The 15,688-nt window shown below is 35.8% G+C and overlaps 1 protein-coding gene across 3 annotated transcripts; it reads right to left on the reverse strand.

The window, feature by feature from the left end:
• Nucleotides 1-1,168: 1,168 nt before the first annotated feature.
• Nucleotides 1,169-14,671, reverse strand: tspan14 (tetraspanin 14). Of its 3 annotated transcripts, none has more exons than XM_019076174.2 (9): nucleotides 14,525-14,670; nucleotides 8,504-8,590; nucleotides 7,671-7,721; nucleotides 7,338-7,484; nucleotides 6,932-7,102; nucleotides 5,399-5,524; nucleotides 4,734-4,787; nucleotides 4,127-4,240; nucleotides 1,169-3,036 (listed from the first exon to the last, which is right to left on the reverse strand). In XM_019076174.2, the coding sequence occupies exons 2-9, from the start codon at nucleotides 8,582-8,584 to the stop codon at nucleotides 2,968-2,970; spliced, it is 813 nt and encodes a 270-aa protein (XP_018931719.1). In that variant the 5' UTR covers nucleotides 8,585-8,590; nucleotides 14,525-14,670; the 3' UTR covers nucleotides 1,169-2,967. The 3 variants fall into 3 exon arrangements, with proteins under 3 accessions (XP_018931719.1, XP_042592674.1, XP_042592675.1); XM_042736740.1 differs by lacking the exon at nucleotides 14,525-14,670 and adding an exon at nucleotides 13,751-14,373; XM_042736741.1 differs by lacking the exon at nucleotides 4,127-4,240 and having other exon boundaries at nucleotides 14,525-14,671.
• Nucleotides 14,672-15,688: the final 1,017 nt, after the last annotated feature.

Below are 15,688 nucleotides of genomic sequence, written 5' to 3' on the forward strand. Positions count from 1 at the left end.
GAGATAGTCGCTCTGTGTCTTCCACTGAGAAAAATCAGATCTTTTATACTTCTGACCACGCAAAATATGTGCACATCACCCTACAGAGGGTTAATGGTCTATTTTATTTGTTCGCAATATGTTCCCACTCCATCTGCCCTGCCAGAAAAGGCCATAATGGGACTCTTTATTAGGATGGATTGTCAAAGGTGTTCAATCTAATGTAGAGGTGACCGTGAAATGGTGAAGTTACCAAGAACCCAGTTCTGCTTTATCACCACTGCGCAAGACACTCCAGGTTTCTCCAGCATGATTGTGCTTGTAATTAGTGTGTCTAAGTCACTTTGAACTGGAAAATGCCACTACTAAATAATAAGAGAAAAGTCACACAAGGTTTGTGGCAAATGTACCGCACTGCAGGTTTTCTAAAGAAGTGGATCTTTCTGACCTGAAAATCTGATGCTCGGATGTCATAACCCAGAGCAAAGTTTGGTTTTATGTTACATTGTTTAGGTTGTTTTTTGTCCCTGCTCCAGGCAATTTTCTAATATAGCCCTGGGGAAACGTTCCTACTTTTAATTGCTCCAGTCATTCTCCCATACTTCTACAACACTCGATTATTTTAATGAATTGTTTCTTTATGAAGAAAATGAATCCATAATATGATGCATTTCTAAAATGAAATAGGATATTTAACAATTACAAAATGTAGAACAGGACCAGATTGTGAAAGTAAGCATTACTAGAAATAAGGATCGTCAGCCACCAAGTTAAGTTGTTTCTGAAGTAGAAAGGCATTACTTTTTATTAGGATATATATATTTTCATTGATTATTTGTGCACAAAAATAACAGGAATGTGTATTTAAAAGGTATAGTACCATTCAAAGTTTGGGATCATTAAGGTGTTTTATATATATATATATATATATATATATACTATATATACTTTTATTTTATTTTATTATTTAATTGTCTGCATGTGTATTGTGTTGTGTTGTGCAAAGTGATGAACTGCTTTAAAAGAGAGTTAATTGGCAACATGTTTTACATAATTACATTTAAATATGAATGGGATATGGATTTTAAATGCAATGTCAATTTTCAGCATAATTCATATCAGCTCAAAGCTGGTATGAGCTTCATCAACCAGTATATTTCATTCAGAAGACAGATGACAGTGTGACTGATAATGTCAAACTCTTTCTTTTATTGAATATAAAAATGCTGAAAAGAATTCAGAAAATATTTACAAAGATAACAGATATCCAACAACAAATAACATCTAAATCCAACAACAACAAAAAAAAAAAACCTTCTCTTCATGAAAAAGGAGGCTCTTGCAGCAAGGTCAGGGAAACTGTACTGCATTTTAGTAAATACTCTATCAAGCTTTAACACTACACAGTGGCACAGACAGACACTCCAAAAAGGGACAAAATAGTGCACTCTGAATTAAAAAGATTAACTAAATGCTTTCTCTTTTTTTAATAATAATTTTCTTTTTGCACTGATGAGAATTTCAGAGGTCATATTATAGAAGTATACTATGATAGAACTTCAAAAAGATACGTCTTTGGACTATAGAAAGAGTGAAGACAAGCAGGTGTTTGCATTTATGTTAGAATGCATATTGTGTTTTGGCTAATTCAAGTGTGAAGACATGTTAATATTGTTAATATTTTGTTTTTTAAATAGTTTGTGATGTAATGGCAGTTACATTTTGAATTGAAAACACAAAAAGTAAATATTCTTTGAACACCCGTAAAAAAGGCCAAGCATGGGTATGATTCTATCCAGCTTAAACATGGTATACAACATATTTTATGAAATCTTCAATGCCAGAGAAAAGGCACAATCTGCATTTTTGTATAAAGTCACCAAGAGTAGAAAAAAGGAGGTAAATGTTGGTATCTCAAGGCAATGTTGACATTAGTATAAGCCATATGGTGACTACCATCAAACTTCAGTGACTCTTAAAGTTTTGCACAGATCCAGTAGAAAGTGACCATTTACAAAGATGTTCCGATAAAATGATCATTAACAGAATGACCAAAAAAGCGCATGAGTTGCTTACTGTAAAATAAAGGATACATACTAATGCATCTTACCTCCACTGTGTAGGACCAAATGGATCAGCTCACGTCTCTTTTAGACTCACTGACATTTGATTTCTACCCAGCTGCATTCTCAATATGTTCCATTTACATGTGAGTACTTCTGGTCAGATCCTGATAGTTTTCTTCTGCACTCTTTGCAGTTGACATTAAATGCAGAACTTCTGTCTGCAGAAAGATTAAGTTACAAACTCAATAAAATGTTAAAAATATGTATATGTATATGTATATGTATTTACTTTGTTCTCTTTCATTACACTTTTTACTATGAGATGATAATTTTTTTGCCTCTTAATTTTTGCATGTTTTATCTAAGGAAAAATAAACATGCTTCTTAAAAACATCCTAAATTTGTTCCAGATTGTTCTAACTGCTAATTTAGTTCCCCACCCCCACCAAGATTTTGAAATGTATGCAACATGACCATATAGATACATTTCAGTAATCAAAGCTTGGTTGACTTCTTCACATCATAACAATTACATTTCAGGTTAGTTTACAGGTTATGGTCCCATCATATTGCCACTATGTATGCCCAGCTTGGTTAATCGTGGTCCCAAAAATACAAATGTTTGGTTAATGGTAGTCCTATAAAAAATAAAAAATAAAGATTAAAAAAACAAAATGATTCAAATAAAACTAGGTAGTGGGCTGGAGGTAAACTTGAAGGAGAGACAAGGCACACATGTGAAAGTTTCCAAGTGAGCTTAGGCAGCTGTGTATTCAAGAGGTGGTCTATAGAAATGCTGAAAAGGTGGTCCAGTGAATGGTCCAGGGTTCTCTTCTCCACAAAAAGAGATGCAAAAAAATAAAAGTAGGTCCACGTCTTTTTCCATACATTGCCCTTAGCTCTCTTTCAGTTACGTCAGAACTCAGTAATAATTAAACTTGACTTTTTCAATGTCTCCAATCAGCGTCCTTGCCAAGAAGATTCCCACCATCTAGAAGCAAAATCACAAGAAACAACATTACATTGAGATTAACTTCAAAACTAAGTTTTAAAGACACATACAGTAGAAATGCCGACAGATACTTTCTTTCCAGGACCTACAACTTCATTCTAATGTTTATATCATAATTAGTGTGATTTACTTTAACCCAGCCCTTCTCAAAGTCCAGACTCTGGTCTGGATCCGGACCGGGAGGGAATTCAATCCGGACCCGCCTCCAATTCCACTTCGTATTCCACTCGTATCACTCAGACTTCCATGGCATACACACACACACACACACAGGGGTGCACAAACCGGTGTTGCAGTGTTTACCAACTTTTTTGTAAGACAAAGTGCATAGCAACTAGCAACGTTTTGGATAAACCTTAGCTTTCATTCAGTAGAATAATGTCACCGGTTTCACCCCACAAGCAGCTCGTCTTTCTCGACCGGCAGAGTTAGCAGCACATTCAACGAACCGAACCGCAGCAGACTTGTGAATGAATGAGTACAAAACAGCGTTTCCAAAAACCTATCTGTAAATACGCACATAGTTTGTAACAGACGGACGTTTGTGCTGCATGATATATAATATAAAGTAATATAATTCACTGCTGTATAACAGCATATTGCAGTTATAATTCAAGATTTTAGCAATTCAGTTGACTGCAAGTGACTGCAGGTTACATTGAAGTACTATTTCAGAAACAGAAAATATGTAAATGAGATCAGCTTTATAGGGCATTTAGTTAAAAATGCAGTACTGTATTTAACAGTTCAGAGAGTAAACGCAAGTACGACTCGATGACATCATGAATATGATAATTAGCATACATAAAGTTAAATTCTTATATAAAGTTATAAGCATGTTTATTAAAAAAAAAAGTTTTGTTATAATTATTTTGGACCTTTTGACATTGATGAGAATTCAGATTCGGACCTTTGAATGTAAACTTTGAGAACCCCTGCTTTAACCATTTGAATAGTGGTTTTGCTTTTTTAAACTTTTGGTTGCTCTCTGAAAATAAAAGTGGTGAGAGTGACATCTAGCTGTAAAATATTTTCCATGCAGTATTTTTTTCTTTAGTACATCCCATACCTGTAGCAATGATATGACTATGAAGACTCCAGCCACAATGTAGAGATTGCGTGGAAGCCACTCCTCTAAAGCCATCATGCATCCTTTGACATAAATGGTGTTGCCCCATTGAGCCTTAAAAATAAACACAGCGTGTTTTGTTTCAGAAAATAAATGTTATGCAATTAATGAAAGAGCATTTAACTGCGCTGTGCAACATATTAAAATATCCAAGTTTATTCTCTGCAGGTATTCTGCTCTCCCAATTGCAATTTCCCTACTACCAACAGAGCACAAAAAAGAATGATTATGAGAGGAGAGCAGAAGAACAAAACAACTATACACATGCCCCATTCGTGAAAATGCTATTTCCATACTGACAGATATTAGTGCTGCCATCAGAGAAACTGAACCTTGGAAACTTGACTTTAATTTCAAAAACTTCCAACTACATTTTCTGGTGCGCAGAAGCTGACAAGTGTTTTCATTTATTCAACTTTCTGAAGCATGAACTCGCTCTACATCATTCACATTTGGAAAGGAATGTGTACTGAAGCAGAACTTTTGCCAACAATGGCAATGAATGAAATACCTGTCTTTTTAGTACAACTGTTCAAAATGCACTCACCGGTGTGCCAGATCTTCTAACATCATACCCACACTGTGTGTTCACCACTGTATCCTGTAAAGAAAAGTCATAGGTTCATTCAAATTAGGCCTATATTCACTGTAAAGTAATTAATAATTGGGGAAAAAAATCCATGCATTAAAAAATTTAAACCAAAACAAGTCTTAACCTGTGCACAAGAGAAAGTTTTATGGTCAATATTAAATATTTTAGTTTCCAGTAAAAAGAAAAAAACAAACTGTATCAGCATGTTAAAAGGGATTCACGGGAAAATCTAAATTATGTCATCACTTCCTCACTCTCATGTTGTTACAAAACTATGCTCCGTGGAAGACAAAAAATAATAGTTTTTAATGATATATATGCTGTTTAATAGTATGATGGCAGTTAATTTTTTGATTGAAAATACAAGTTCAAATTCTTTGAACATCTGTAAATACACCTGGCATACAGCTTTGGAATGCCATAAAGGTGAATTATTCCTTAAGGTATTACATACATGCAGTGAGCAAAGGCCACCACAAGCAGAGGAAGTCTTCCACATACTTGGCCTTCGAGTGTAAAGCACAACGGGTTCTTTTAAACAGTACTTTTATGACAGTGCAGCATGCTGAAACGATCTCTTTATTCTGTGGAGGGCTGCTGTGAATAAGAGAAGAACCTACAGCAGGATCGCTGATGCAGCAGGAAAAGGGCACTCCACATTTCTCTCTGCTGGGGTTTTCGTTTGAGCAGTTAAAATACACATTTAGATTCCAGTCGTTGGGTTCTTTAGCTCCACAGCAATGATTCTGCGGGAGGAAAAAACATGTACTTTCAGAACCTGCAACCATTTAGCCACAATTGTGCATATGTATTAGTGATGAAATTTCTTATGGCCACCTTTTTATCAGAGTTTCACAAGCATTAAGCTTCATATGCTTCATCAAAATCCCCCAAATTAAACCAATAATAATTTACATTTTGGAAAATATAAAATATTTATTTGAGCAAACATAAAAGCGATGTGTCCACTACTAGCTATCTATGGCTTTTTCATTCTCTATTCAGGTTAAATAATACTTAATTAAACATTAATTATTTAAGCAAGTACTTGTGACAAGACGTAAAAAGCGAGTAGTGAAGCCAAAGACTATAGAATACCCAAGACATGTCACTCGTATAATTCTGAATGGGGAAAAATGCAACACTCAATATGGCCGCTCAATTGCAGGAAGCCCCGCCTTCTGAATGAAGGAGCCAATCACTATTTGGTAAAGTCAGCGCATCACTGCAGCTGCTGTTAGAAGCATCCTGTTTGCTATAGAAACAGTCAGCGGTCTGAGGTCCCGTTTACACTAGTGCATTTTCATTTTAAAACACATAACTTTTGCTACGGTTATGCCTATCGTTTACACTACTCCGGCGTTTTCGGAGACTTTTGAAAACGCTGCACACCCCGTTTTAGTTTGAAAACTCCGGGGCTGCTTTTCAATGTAAACGGACCAAAACAGAGACTTTTGAAAACCATGGCGTGGCTGCCCACATTCGCGTATCCTTGACGACCGTGTAAACACTAACATCATGCGCATTGTTGTACCCATAGATGTATAGGTAGCTTCCCCATTCGATCACTCCAAGCACATAGACGCATCCGCGATCTAAATAATAGGGAATCTACCTATTCATATCTATGGCTGTACCTGCATGAATGGTCATGTGACATGCGTTTTAGGTTGTGTAGTTTAAACTGAGGTCGTTTCTGAAATGCACAAAGATCGCTTTCATTCTAAAACGCCGTTTTAAAACGAAAACGCACTAGTGTAAACGGGGCATGCGCACTGCATGATCTAGCCTAAATAATCAGCTTTTTATAATGCTATTTGAGCAAAATATACAATATTTATAACACAGTTGTTATCAGATTTCTTTGGTGATTTCAAATATGAAATTTAATCGGAAGCCTAGTGAACAGTTTTGTAGAATTTGATGTTTCCCCATTCTAAGAGATTGGAGTTGCACTTGGATGCCGAGAGGCGTTTCAAAGATGGCCGCCGAGTGATATGACTTGTCTTAAAGGGACTTTGGTGAAGCTTGTTTTTTTATGGAAACCATTTAATGTATAATATGTATTTGGTGGTTGGCAAGTTGCGTAAATAGAAAGCATTCATTTTATTTAATGAAAATTAGCTTACACTTAAAAACTCTCTCAGACTTACCAGTTTCTGGAGGGAGTCAATCAGATTCTGCAGGTCAATGTCTTCCCTGTAGGCCTTTACATTGGCCAAGAAGAAATCATTGATCCACTCCCTAACTTGGCCCTGGAACACAAACGCCAACACCGCAGCCGTCAACTCCAGGAAGAAGATGAAGCCGATGACTCCAGAGAACTGCAAGACAAGGTCAAGAAGCAAGTTAAAATATCCAAAAGCAGCATTTGACAATATAATAGAATTCATTTTTATGTCTGGAAACTGTTTGCATTAACACATTATCGAGTTCTTATTTTGTACAGATCTGGCACTGCAAGGCATGCAAACATTTTCTTTGGAGACTTCTTTATTTAGAATTTACCAGCAACATATGTGACGGCTTCAGTATCACATCGAAAGTATGAGTACTTACAAACTTAAGGAGGCAGATGTTTTCTCTGAGAGCTCCAACACACCCAGCAAATCCCAAAATGAAAGTGACTGTGCCCACTACAAGCACCCCCCAAACTGGGTCAAAACCATGTAGACGTGTAACTTGTGTCAGATCTGATAAAACACCCTGTGGGCAAATCAATGAACAAACAATTTACACTGGTTTTTCTCTGAGCCACTAAAACACATTCACAGTTACATAACTCACAGTGTTTTTTTTGCAGATTAATAGCAGACTACCATTTAAAAGTTTGAAGTTGATAAGGTTTTTTTAATGATTTTGAATTTTGAAGTTTCACAAGTGTCTACTTACCTTTTCACTCCAGGCCCAGAAGCCAATTGCAATGAATGCTGTTCCAGCTAGCTGAGAACCAGAAGAGGTTTAGGAGAAATTAAATGATTAAATGTTGCATCAGAATAGTCAAGTTCAGACAAAACAACTGATTGTGGGGTTAAAGCCGACGATGCAGATGTGACCAATGTCTAGACAAAAGCAACACTGTTTGCAATAATAAATTTTAAATACACTACCATTCAAAGGTTTGAAGTTTGTTAGATTAATATCAATCAAATCTTAACAACCCGAAAAATTTTTGAACATACTAAAGATAAAAAGCTTTAAATGTATGAAAAAAATAAAATAAATCATATTTAAAACAGGTCATGAAATCATAACACACTGTGCAGTAATAACATTGCTTGTTTCACAGGAGGAGCCATGTTCAGTATTGAAAACAGGAAAATAGGTTTGAAGCTGTTAACTCAGAATCCTCCCATGCTTCCCATAGAAGACACCACAAACTACTGCAGCAATACGCTAGTGTTAATCTGTTTCCTGTTGATGTTAATATGAAACACCTGAACGTCATCAGGCTGACTTTTTCTCTTGATATATAAAAGTTTCAACTGTGGGTGTTCACTTGCTGTGAAATGACCCACCCAGTAATGAAAACACGGAAAGTATGAACCATCTGTGCGCACACAGCGTGAAACTAAGTGGAACAAATAATCATGAAATGTGGGGCCGGTCTACAGATCATGTCATCTGTGCAAGAGTGGCAGAAAAGACATTATCTAATGATAGAACTGGAAGGGTGGCCATTTAAACATGATTTGCAGTGAAAAACCTATCAAATGTCAACTTACCCAAAAGATTATGTTGTAGCTGAACATGAGGTATTTGTAGCAACAGCTGACCTCTGCATTTTCATATCTGTAATAGTGCATCTTCTTCTGTAACATAAAGAGAAAGAACACTTGAGAACACCATAGTAAAACATCTAGAGACCTTTATCACGTATTGTAATATCTAATAATAATTATGTTTTATTTTTTAATTATAAAAACATAAAACATAATTATAAAACATAATTTCATTTTAATTGTTTTATTTATTTTCTTATGTCTTATTGCTTTCTTTCTTATTTGTATCTTAGTTTTATATTCTGTAAAGCACTGTGGTCAACTTCTGTTGTGTTTATTTGTGCTATATAAATAAATGAAATGAATTAATGAAATGGGTACTAACAGAAGTTGAAATGCATTCAGATATGCAGATGTGTCACACGTCAACCAAATAACGTCACATCCTCAGGATTAGTCAATTGCACAAGTGTTTAATTACAAAATTAACAGTTTACCACATGTCAAGTCGATGCCAGTAATACAGGCCAAAGTCTTTATTTCACATCCTGTGTGCGTTTATAGAAAGAAAAAAAACACTTCCCTAAAAGTTGTTAAAGGTTTTTAAGCAAAGACTCCCTCCTTGCTGACTTAAACACACACACACACATACACACACACACACACACACACACACACACTTATATATATATTTTAGGTGTTTTCAGTTATGAATTTTTATGTTGTGTTTAAGATACCGATTATTACAGATCAAGGAGACCGATAACCGATATTTTGAACCGATATGTGTCTAGTGTAAAAAATGAAAATTAATGTCAAAATTAAGAATAAAAAGGCCTCTGACAAAGACTCTCTTTAAATTATTTTAACACATCTTTAATTCTGAGAACTGTTCATAATAACAACATTAATATTAATAATAACAACAAACATAAAAAGTGCTGGGAGCATCCATCAGCAGCATTCTGTAAACTAAGTAAAACTTAAAGCAAATTTAAACAGCAGCAAATGAACAAATAATGGAAAATAAATGCAATCTATATATATATATATATATATATATATATATATATATATATATATATATATATATATATATATATATATATTTTTGTTTGTTTTTGTGTGTGTGTGTGTGTGTGTGTGTGTGTGCTGATGTTGGTTAATGGTCACATGACATGCAGTGTGTGTCTGTGTGTTATATTTAGCATTTTATTTGCAACCCAGAATTGCATTAAAATCACACACAACCCATATTGTAATAGTGTTTTTTTTTTTTTTTTAGACTGTTTATCACGGCGATACAAACTAGGAAGTATACAGGACAGCGTCATCCAGAAACGTGCAATGTGAGATTATTGACAATTTACGTTATTAGCATAGGGTTATTAGCAGGGTGCGATTTTGTGAAATAAACAGAGGGGGGGATGCTTTTGAAAAATGTTATGAAATGTTTTTAATACGACGGAAATTGTATTTAGTGTGATCTCAGTTTAATAAAAAACATTGTAAGCCTACGTTAGGCCTATTAATTGTAATGATTTAATGTCCACGGTTATTCAATCAACAAATTACATCGAGAAAGCGAGCAAAGAACACAACGGAGCTTTTTGAAACTCCGAATCAGTTTAAACCATTGCGTCGCAAAATGATTCACTGTTTCGATGCGCTTCAATCGGATCGCGTATCGCGAATCATTTGATTCAGATCTGGACGTCAGAGCGGGTTTGCATGAAGTTATTCAGCAGAGGCAGGGATGCATAGACCAGAAGGGGGGAAATCCCCCCCATCCCGTCCGGCAAATCGCACCCTGGTTGTTAGTCAAATGAGAGAGCGCGGCCGCGGAGATAACTAAATCAGGAATAGGGAGCTCGCGTCGCGTCAGGGCGACAGAGCTCGCGCTTGATGCCCTTTCAGCTCTTCAAAATTGCATAATGGTAATTCTGAATCTGTATGATAAATTATTTTGCAATCATGTTAGAAAAAAGCAATATTTCTCCAAATATGCGCATTTTTTTTGACTAAGAGCCCTAACGGAACGGACGCTGTTCAGTGAAGCTATGTGAACAACACACAAAAAAAACCGCAGCAGACGTGAGTGAATTCATTCGTGTTGATAATCTATTCACAATACAACGTTAAGTTGCTCCGAATGGTGAGAGAAGTAGGTTTTTTAGTTTCACTATCTCAGCACTGATGTGATGATCCGTTGGTTTAAAGCATATCACTGCAATGACGGACATTGACCGGGAATTCACAGTATAATAAACTACTGAACGGGGCTTGTCATCATAAATCGATTATATTTAGGTGTTTTGCAACTTCAGTGTAGTGATTTATTGCAACTTCAGTAACGTTTACTGCATTCTTACCTTCGAGAGATAACTTATTGATGTGTGATGATGATCACTGAAGCAGCTCCTGTGCTTTTTTCGGTGTGTGAGAGCGGGAACATTTTCCAGCCGCGCCAGCCGTATTGATTGGCCAGGCTCGTGACTCCCAACAAATCAGACGGACGATGGGCGGGGCTTAGTCTAGGCCACAAGAGCGGTGTGCGCTCTGACTGAGGTGGCTGGATCAGTGCCAGATCGCGCATTTCAAAATAAAATGGTTTTATCGGCAAATCGGTTTTGAAAATGGCCGATGCCGATAACAATAAAAAATGCTTAATATCGGCGCCGATAATCGGCCACGCCGATAATCGGTCGACCCCTAATATATATATATATATATATATATATATATATATATATATATATATATATATATATATATATATATATTTATACAGGTGCTGGTCATATAATTAGAATATCATCAAAAAGTTGATTTATTTCACTAATTCCATTCAAAAAGTGAAACTGTATATTATATTCATTCATTACACAGAGACTGATATATTTTAAATGTTTATTTCTTTTAATTTTGATGATTATAACTGACAATTAAGGAAAATCCCAAATTCAGTATCTCATATAGGTTCAATATTGAAGACACCTCGTGCCACATTCTAATCAGCTAATTAACTCAAAACACCTGCAAAGGCCTTTAAATGGTCTCTCAGTCTAGTTCTGTAGGTTACACAATCATGGGGAAGACTGCTGAATTGACAGTTGTCCAAAAGACGACCATTGACACCTTGCACAAGGAGGGCAAGACACAAAGGTCATTGCAAAAGAGGCTGGCTGTTCACAGAGCTCTGTGTCCAAGCACATTAATAGAGAGGCAGGCGAAGGGAAGGAAAAGATGTGATAGAAAAAAGGTGTACAAGCAATAAGGATAACCGCACCCTGGAGAGGATTGTGAAACAAAACCCATTCAAAAATGTGGGGGAGATTCACAAAGAGTGGACTGCAGCTGGAGTCAGTGCTTCAAGAACCACTATGCACAGACGTATGCAAGACATTGGTTTCAGCTGTCGCATTCCTTGTGTCAAGCCACTCTTGAACAACAGACAGCGTCAGAAGCATCTCGCCTGGGCTAAAGACAAAAAGGACTGGACTGCTGCTGAGTGGTCCAAAGTTATGTTCTCTGATGAAAGTAAATTTTGCATTTCCTTTGGAAATCAGGGTCCCAGAGTCTGGAGGAAGAGAGGAGAGGCACACAATCCACATTTCTTGAGGTCCAGTGTAAATTTTCCACAGTCAGTGATGGTTTGCGGTGCCATGTCATCAGCTGGTGTTGGTCCACTGTGTTTTCTGAGGTCCAAGGTCAACGCAGCCGTATACTAGGAAGTTTTAGAGCACTTCATGCTTCCTGCTGCTGACCAACTTTATGGAGAAGCAGATTTTATTTTCTAACATGACTTGGCACCTGCACACAGTGCCAAAGCTACCAGTACCTGGTTTAAGGACCATGGTATCCCTGTACTTAATTGGCCAGCAAACTCGCCTGACCTTAACCCCATTGAAAATCTATGGGGTATTATGAAGAGGAAGATGCGATATGCCAGACCCAAGAATGCAGAAGAGCTGAAGGCCACTATCAGAGCAACCTGGGCTCTCATAACACCTGAGCAGTGCCACAGACTGATCGACTCCATGCCACGCCGCATTGCTGCAGTAATTCAGGCAAAAGGAGCCTCAACTAAGTATTGAGTGCTGTACATGCTCATACTTTTCATGTTCATACTTTTCAGTTGGCCAAGATTTCTAAAAATCCTTTTTTTGTATTGGTCTTAAGTAATATTCTGATTTGCTGAGATACTGAATTTGGGATTTTCCTTAGTTGTCAGTTATAATCTCCTGTATAAAAAGTTCTTTTTATAAAAAATATAAAGAGGAGTGTGAGAGTATAAATATAAAGAGACAAGTTTCTTTTTGAATGGAATTAGTGAAATAAATCAACTTTTTGATGATATTCTTATTATATGACCAGCACCCGTATATATATATATATATATATATATATATATATATATATATATATATATATATACAATAATATTTTCATACACACACACACAAAGACACACACATATATATATATATATATATATGTATGTGTGTTTGTGTGTGTGTGTGTGTGTGTGTGTGTGTGTGTGTGTATGTTTTAAGATAATATTAACTTTTCACAAGCAAAGGTTTACATACTTTTATGTAGACCCCAAACTGGGGGTTCATGAGGGAACTGCAAGTAGTTCACAAGTCGATAAAAAAATGTAGAAATTAATGTGTATAATTAATAAAATAATGTGTATAAATGTAAAATAAATATAAATTGTTTAAAAAAAAGTAAAATGTGTAAAAAAAAAAAAAAAGTTAATATTTTATGTTTACTGGCATGTCATGTGACCATTAACTGATACCAGAGAACCACAAAAATGTTGTTCATTTATTAAAATAAACTTATATAAATATCAGGGAGTACCAGCAACAGGTCAAAGTGGTCCTGCTGCCAAAAACGTTTGGGAATGCCTGCTTTACTTCATGTACGTTAAAGCTACTGCACTTATACATTCACAACCTAAAATTTGGATGATTAAAAAAGTGCTACATAATTAATAAATCCGTTCCTTATTAATTATATTAAATGCCCTATCACTAACCTGCAGCATACAGAAAACTATATAGGTTTGTTGAGATTCTGCTTCAGTTATTTGAAAACGACTCGCAAAAAAAAAAAAAAAAATAAAAATGTATCTCAAATTAATTATATAAATCAGATTTTTAAATTACCAATAAAAACAGCTGTTTAAACATCCCGGTTTAGTGTTATGTAATCATAATAATTCCTATTTGCATTACCTACCAAGCGGTACCCAACAGCTGCAAACCACCGAAGATGATTCAGTTCTGTTATTCTGGGGCACGAATGCCGTGTCTACGATTGTTTTCTTTTTATTATCAAAAAGGAATATTTTAGTGCCCCACATACAACTTACAATGAAATATATCCATCCAGTAATGATAAATCGTAAGCGAATACACACACAAGATGGCTCACAAGCTCTGCCCACACTGCTTCTTCCTCCTACTAGTAAGCTAAGTGGCTAGTTGATTAGCAAAGTTGTCAGCTCACTTTGTAAAACCAGCTGCAAAGGCAACTCTCAGTCTTCCACACCATTTAATATTCTCGTTTAGGATATTTTGGAAAGTCAATGCAGGGAACACCGTCACTACTATGATAATATCAATTATCTTTCTTTGATAAAAGCAAGAACAATGCCAACAGCTAGATATCACAATATGGCTAACCAACAAACTTTACCACCTCATGACTTGTCAAAACGTGTAATTTAGTCACAATTACCTACTTATTACAAATATACAATATCGTAATATATAAAATCTTTACAACAACAAGTTAAACTAAGCCGCAGTTTAATTTATTTACGAGGGAGGAGAGTGCGCGAGCGCGCCGTATCTCTGCGTGAAACGCAACGCTCGACAATTCACGTCCGTTTACGTATTTACAATTCAAAAGCACAAAGTAGTCTATTGGCGATTTTGGCAAAATATTTTATTCCGTGTTAGGAAATATAAATAAATAACCAGTTATAATATGCAATCTAAAAATGCTTACCTCTTTGTTTATGTCACACAATGCCTCCGCCTAGTACTTACAGTTTGAAAAAACTAACCCACCACACACACACACGAATTTAAGACTTGGCGTGTGGGTGTGAGAAGGAAGCACACACCCTGTCCCAGCATTTATCTTATGAGAGTAATGATCACTCACTTCAGAACATAACCGAATCTCTTTCACGATTATTTACTGGGGAATCGCTCATCAAAATCATTTTATTAGACGAGCAAATATTGAGTAAAGAAGACAAGCAGTATTTTATAAATATCTAGTGTTTTATTTGAATCACTTACTTTTTAAAATATATTACTATATTTTATTTTTAATCTACTGTTTAAACAATAAATTAAACAGAAACAACAATATTAATAGGCTAATAGTAATAATAATAATAGGGTAATAATAATAATAAATTTTGTAATATCTCCTATAAATATATAACTACTTTATGCATGCAGTTCAGGCTGAGGTTAATCCTGCCACATCAGCTGCTGTGCGATAAATCAGAATGTATAAATAGGAAAAGATATAAGATAATGGTACTGCTCCTCCTACTCTCTCTTTATCACCTTTTATCATCTTTCCATAACACACACGTCTTTCCTTGCTGTAATACACAGTGTAACAACTGTAGCAGTATGAGACACATCAAATGAAGTCTCTCCAAGAGGAAAAGAAAACCACAAGAACCATTTCCTCCTTCTTGTTTATTGTTTTGAAGTGTTGTTTGAATTTCTATGTTGAAAAAAAGACAAACATCCCCAAAAATCACACATCCTGCTGTAGGAAACCAAAGCACTGTGACACAAAACAGAAACAAAACTGGGATCACAGAACACACAATGGAAGAAAAACAGATCAGCACATCTTTTATTCCTTACGCTTTACACTTTTTTCTGTAAATGATTACGGGTTTAATATGTACACACACACATTTTAAAAACAGAGAATGTGCAATTGTCCATATGGTTGTGTAAATTACAACCATATTGTGTAAGGAGTGGAGACGTGAAGTTTCTGGTTTGTTGACCATGCTTTTGGCGAATATTTCTACTGTCCAAAAGCTCCACCTGGCTTTCAGCTGGTTGCATTATGACTTATTTTGTTCTGAGATAGACAGGAATGTTTTTAAAGAAGGGAGTAGAGATATGAAGAGCT

The sequence above is a fragment of the Cyprinus carpio genome, chromosome B13 (assembly GCF_018340385.1).
Source record: "Cyprinus carpio isolate SPL01 chromosome B13, ASM1834038v1, whole genome shotgun sequence".
NCBI lineage: Eukaryota > Metazoa > Chordata > Actinopteri > Cypriniformes > Cyprinidae > Cyprinus > Cyprinus carpio.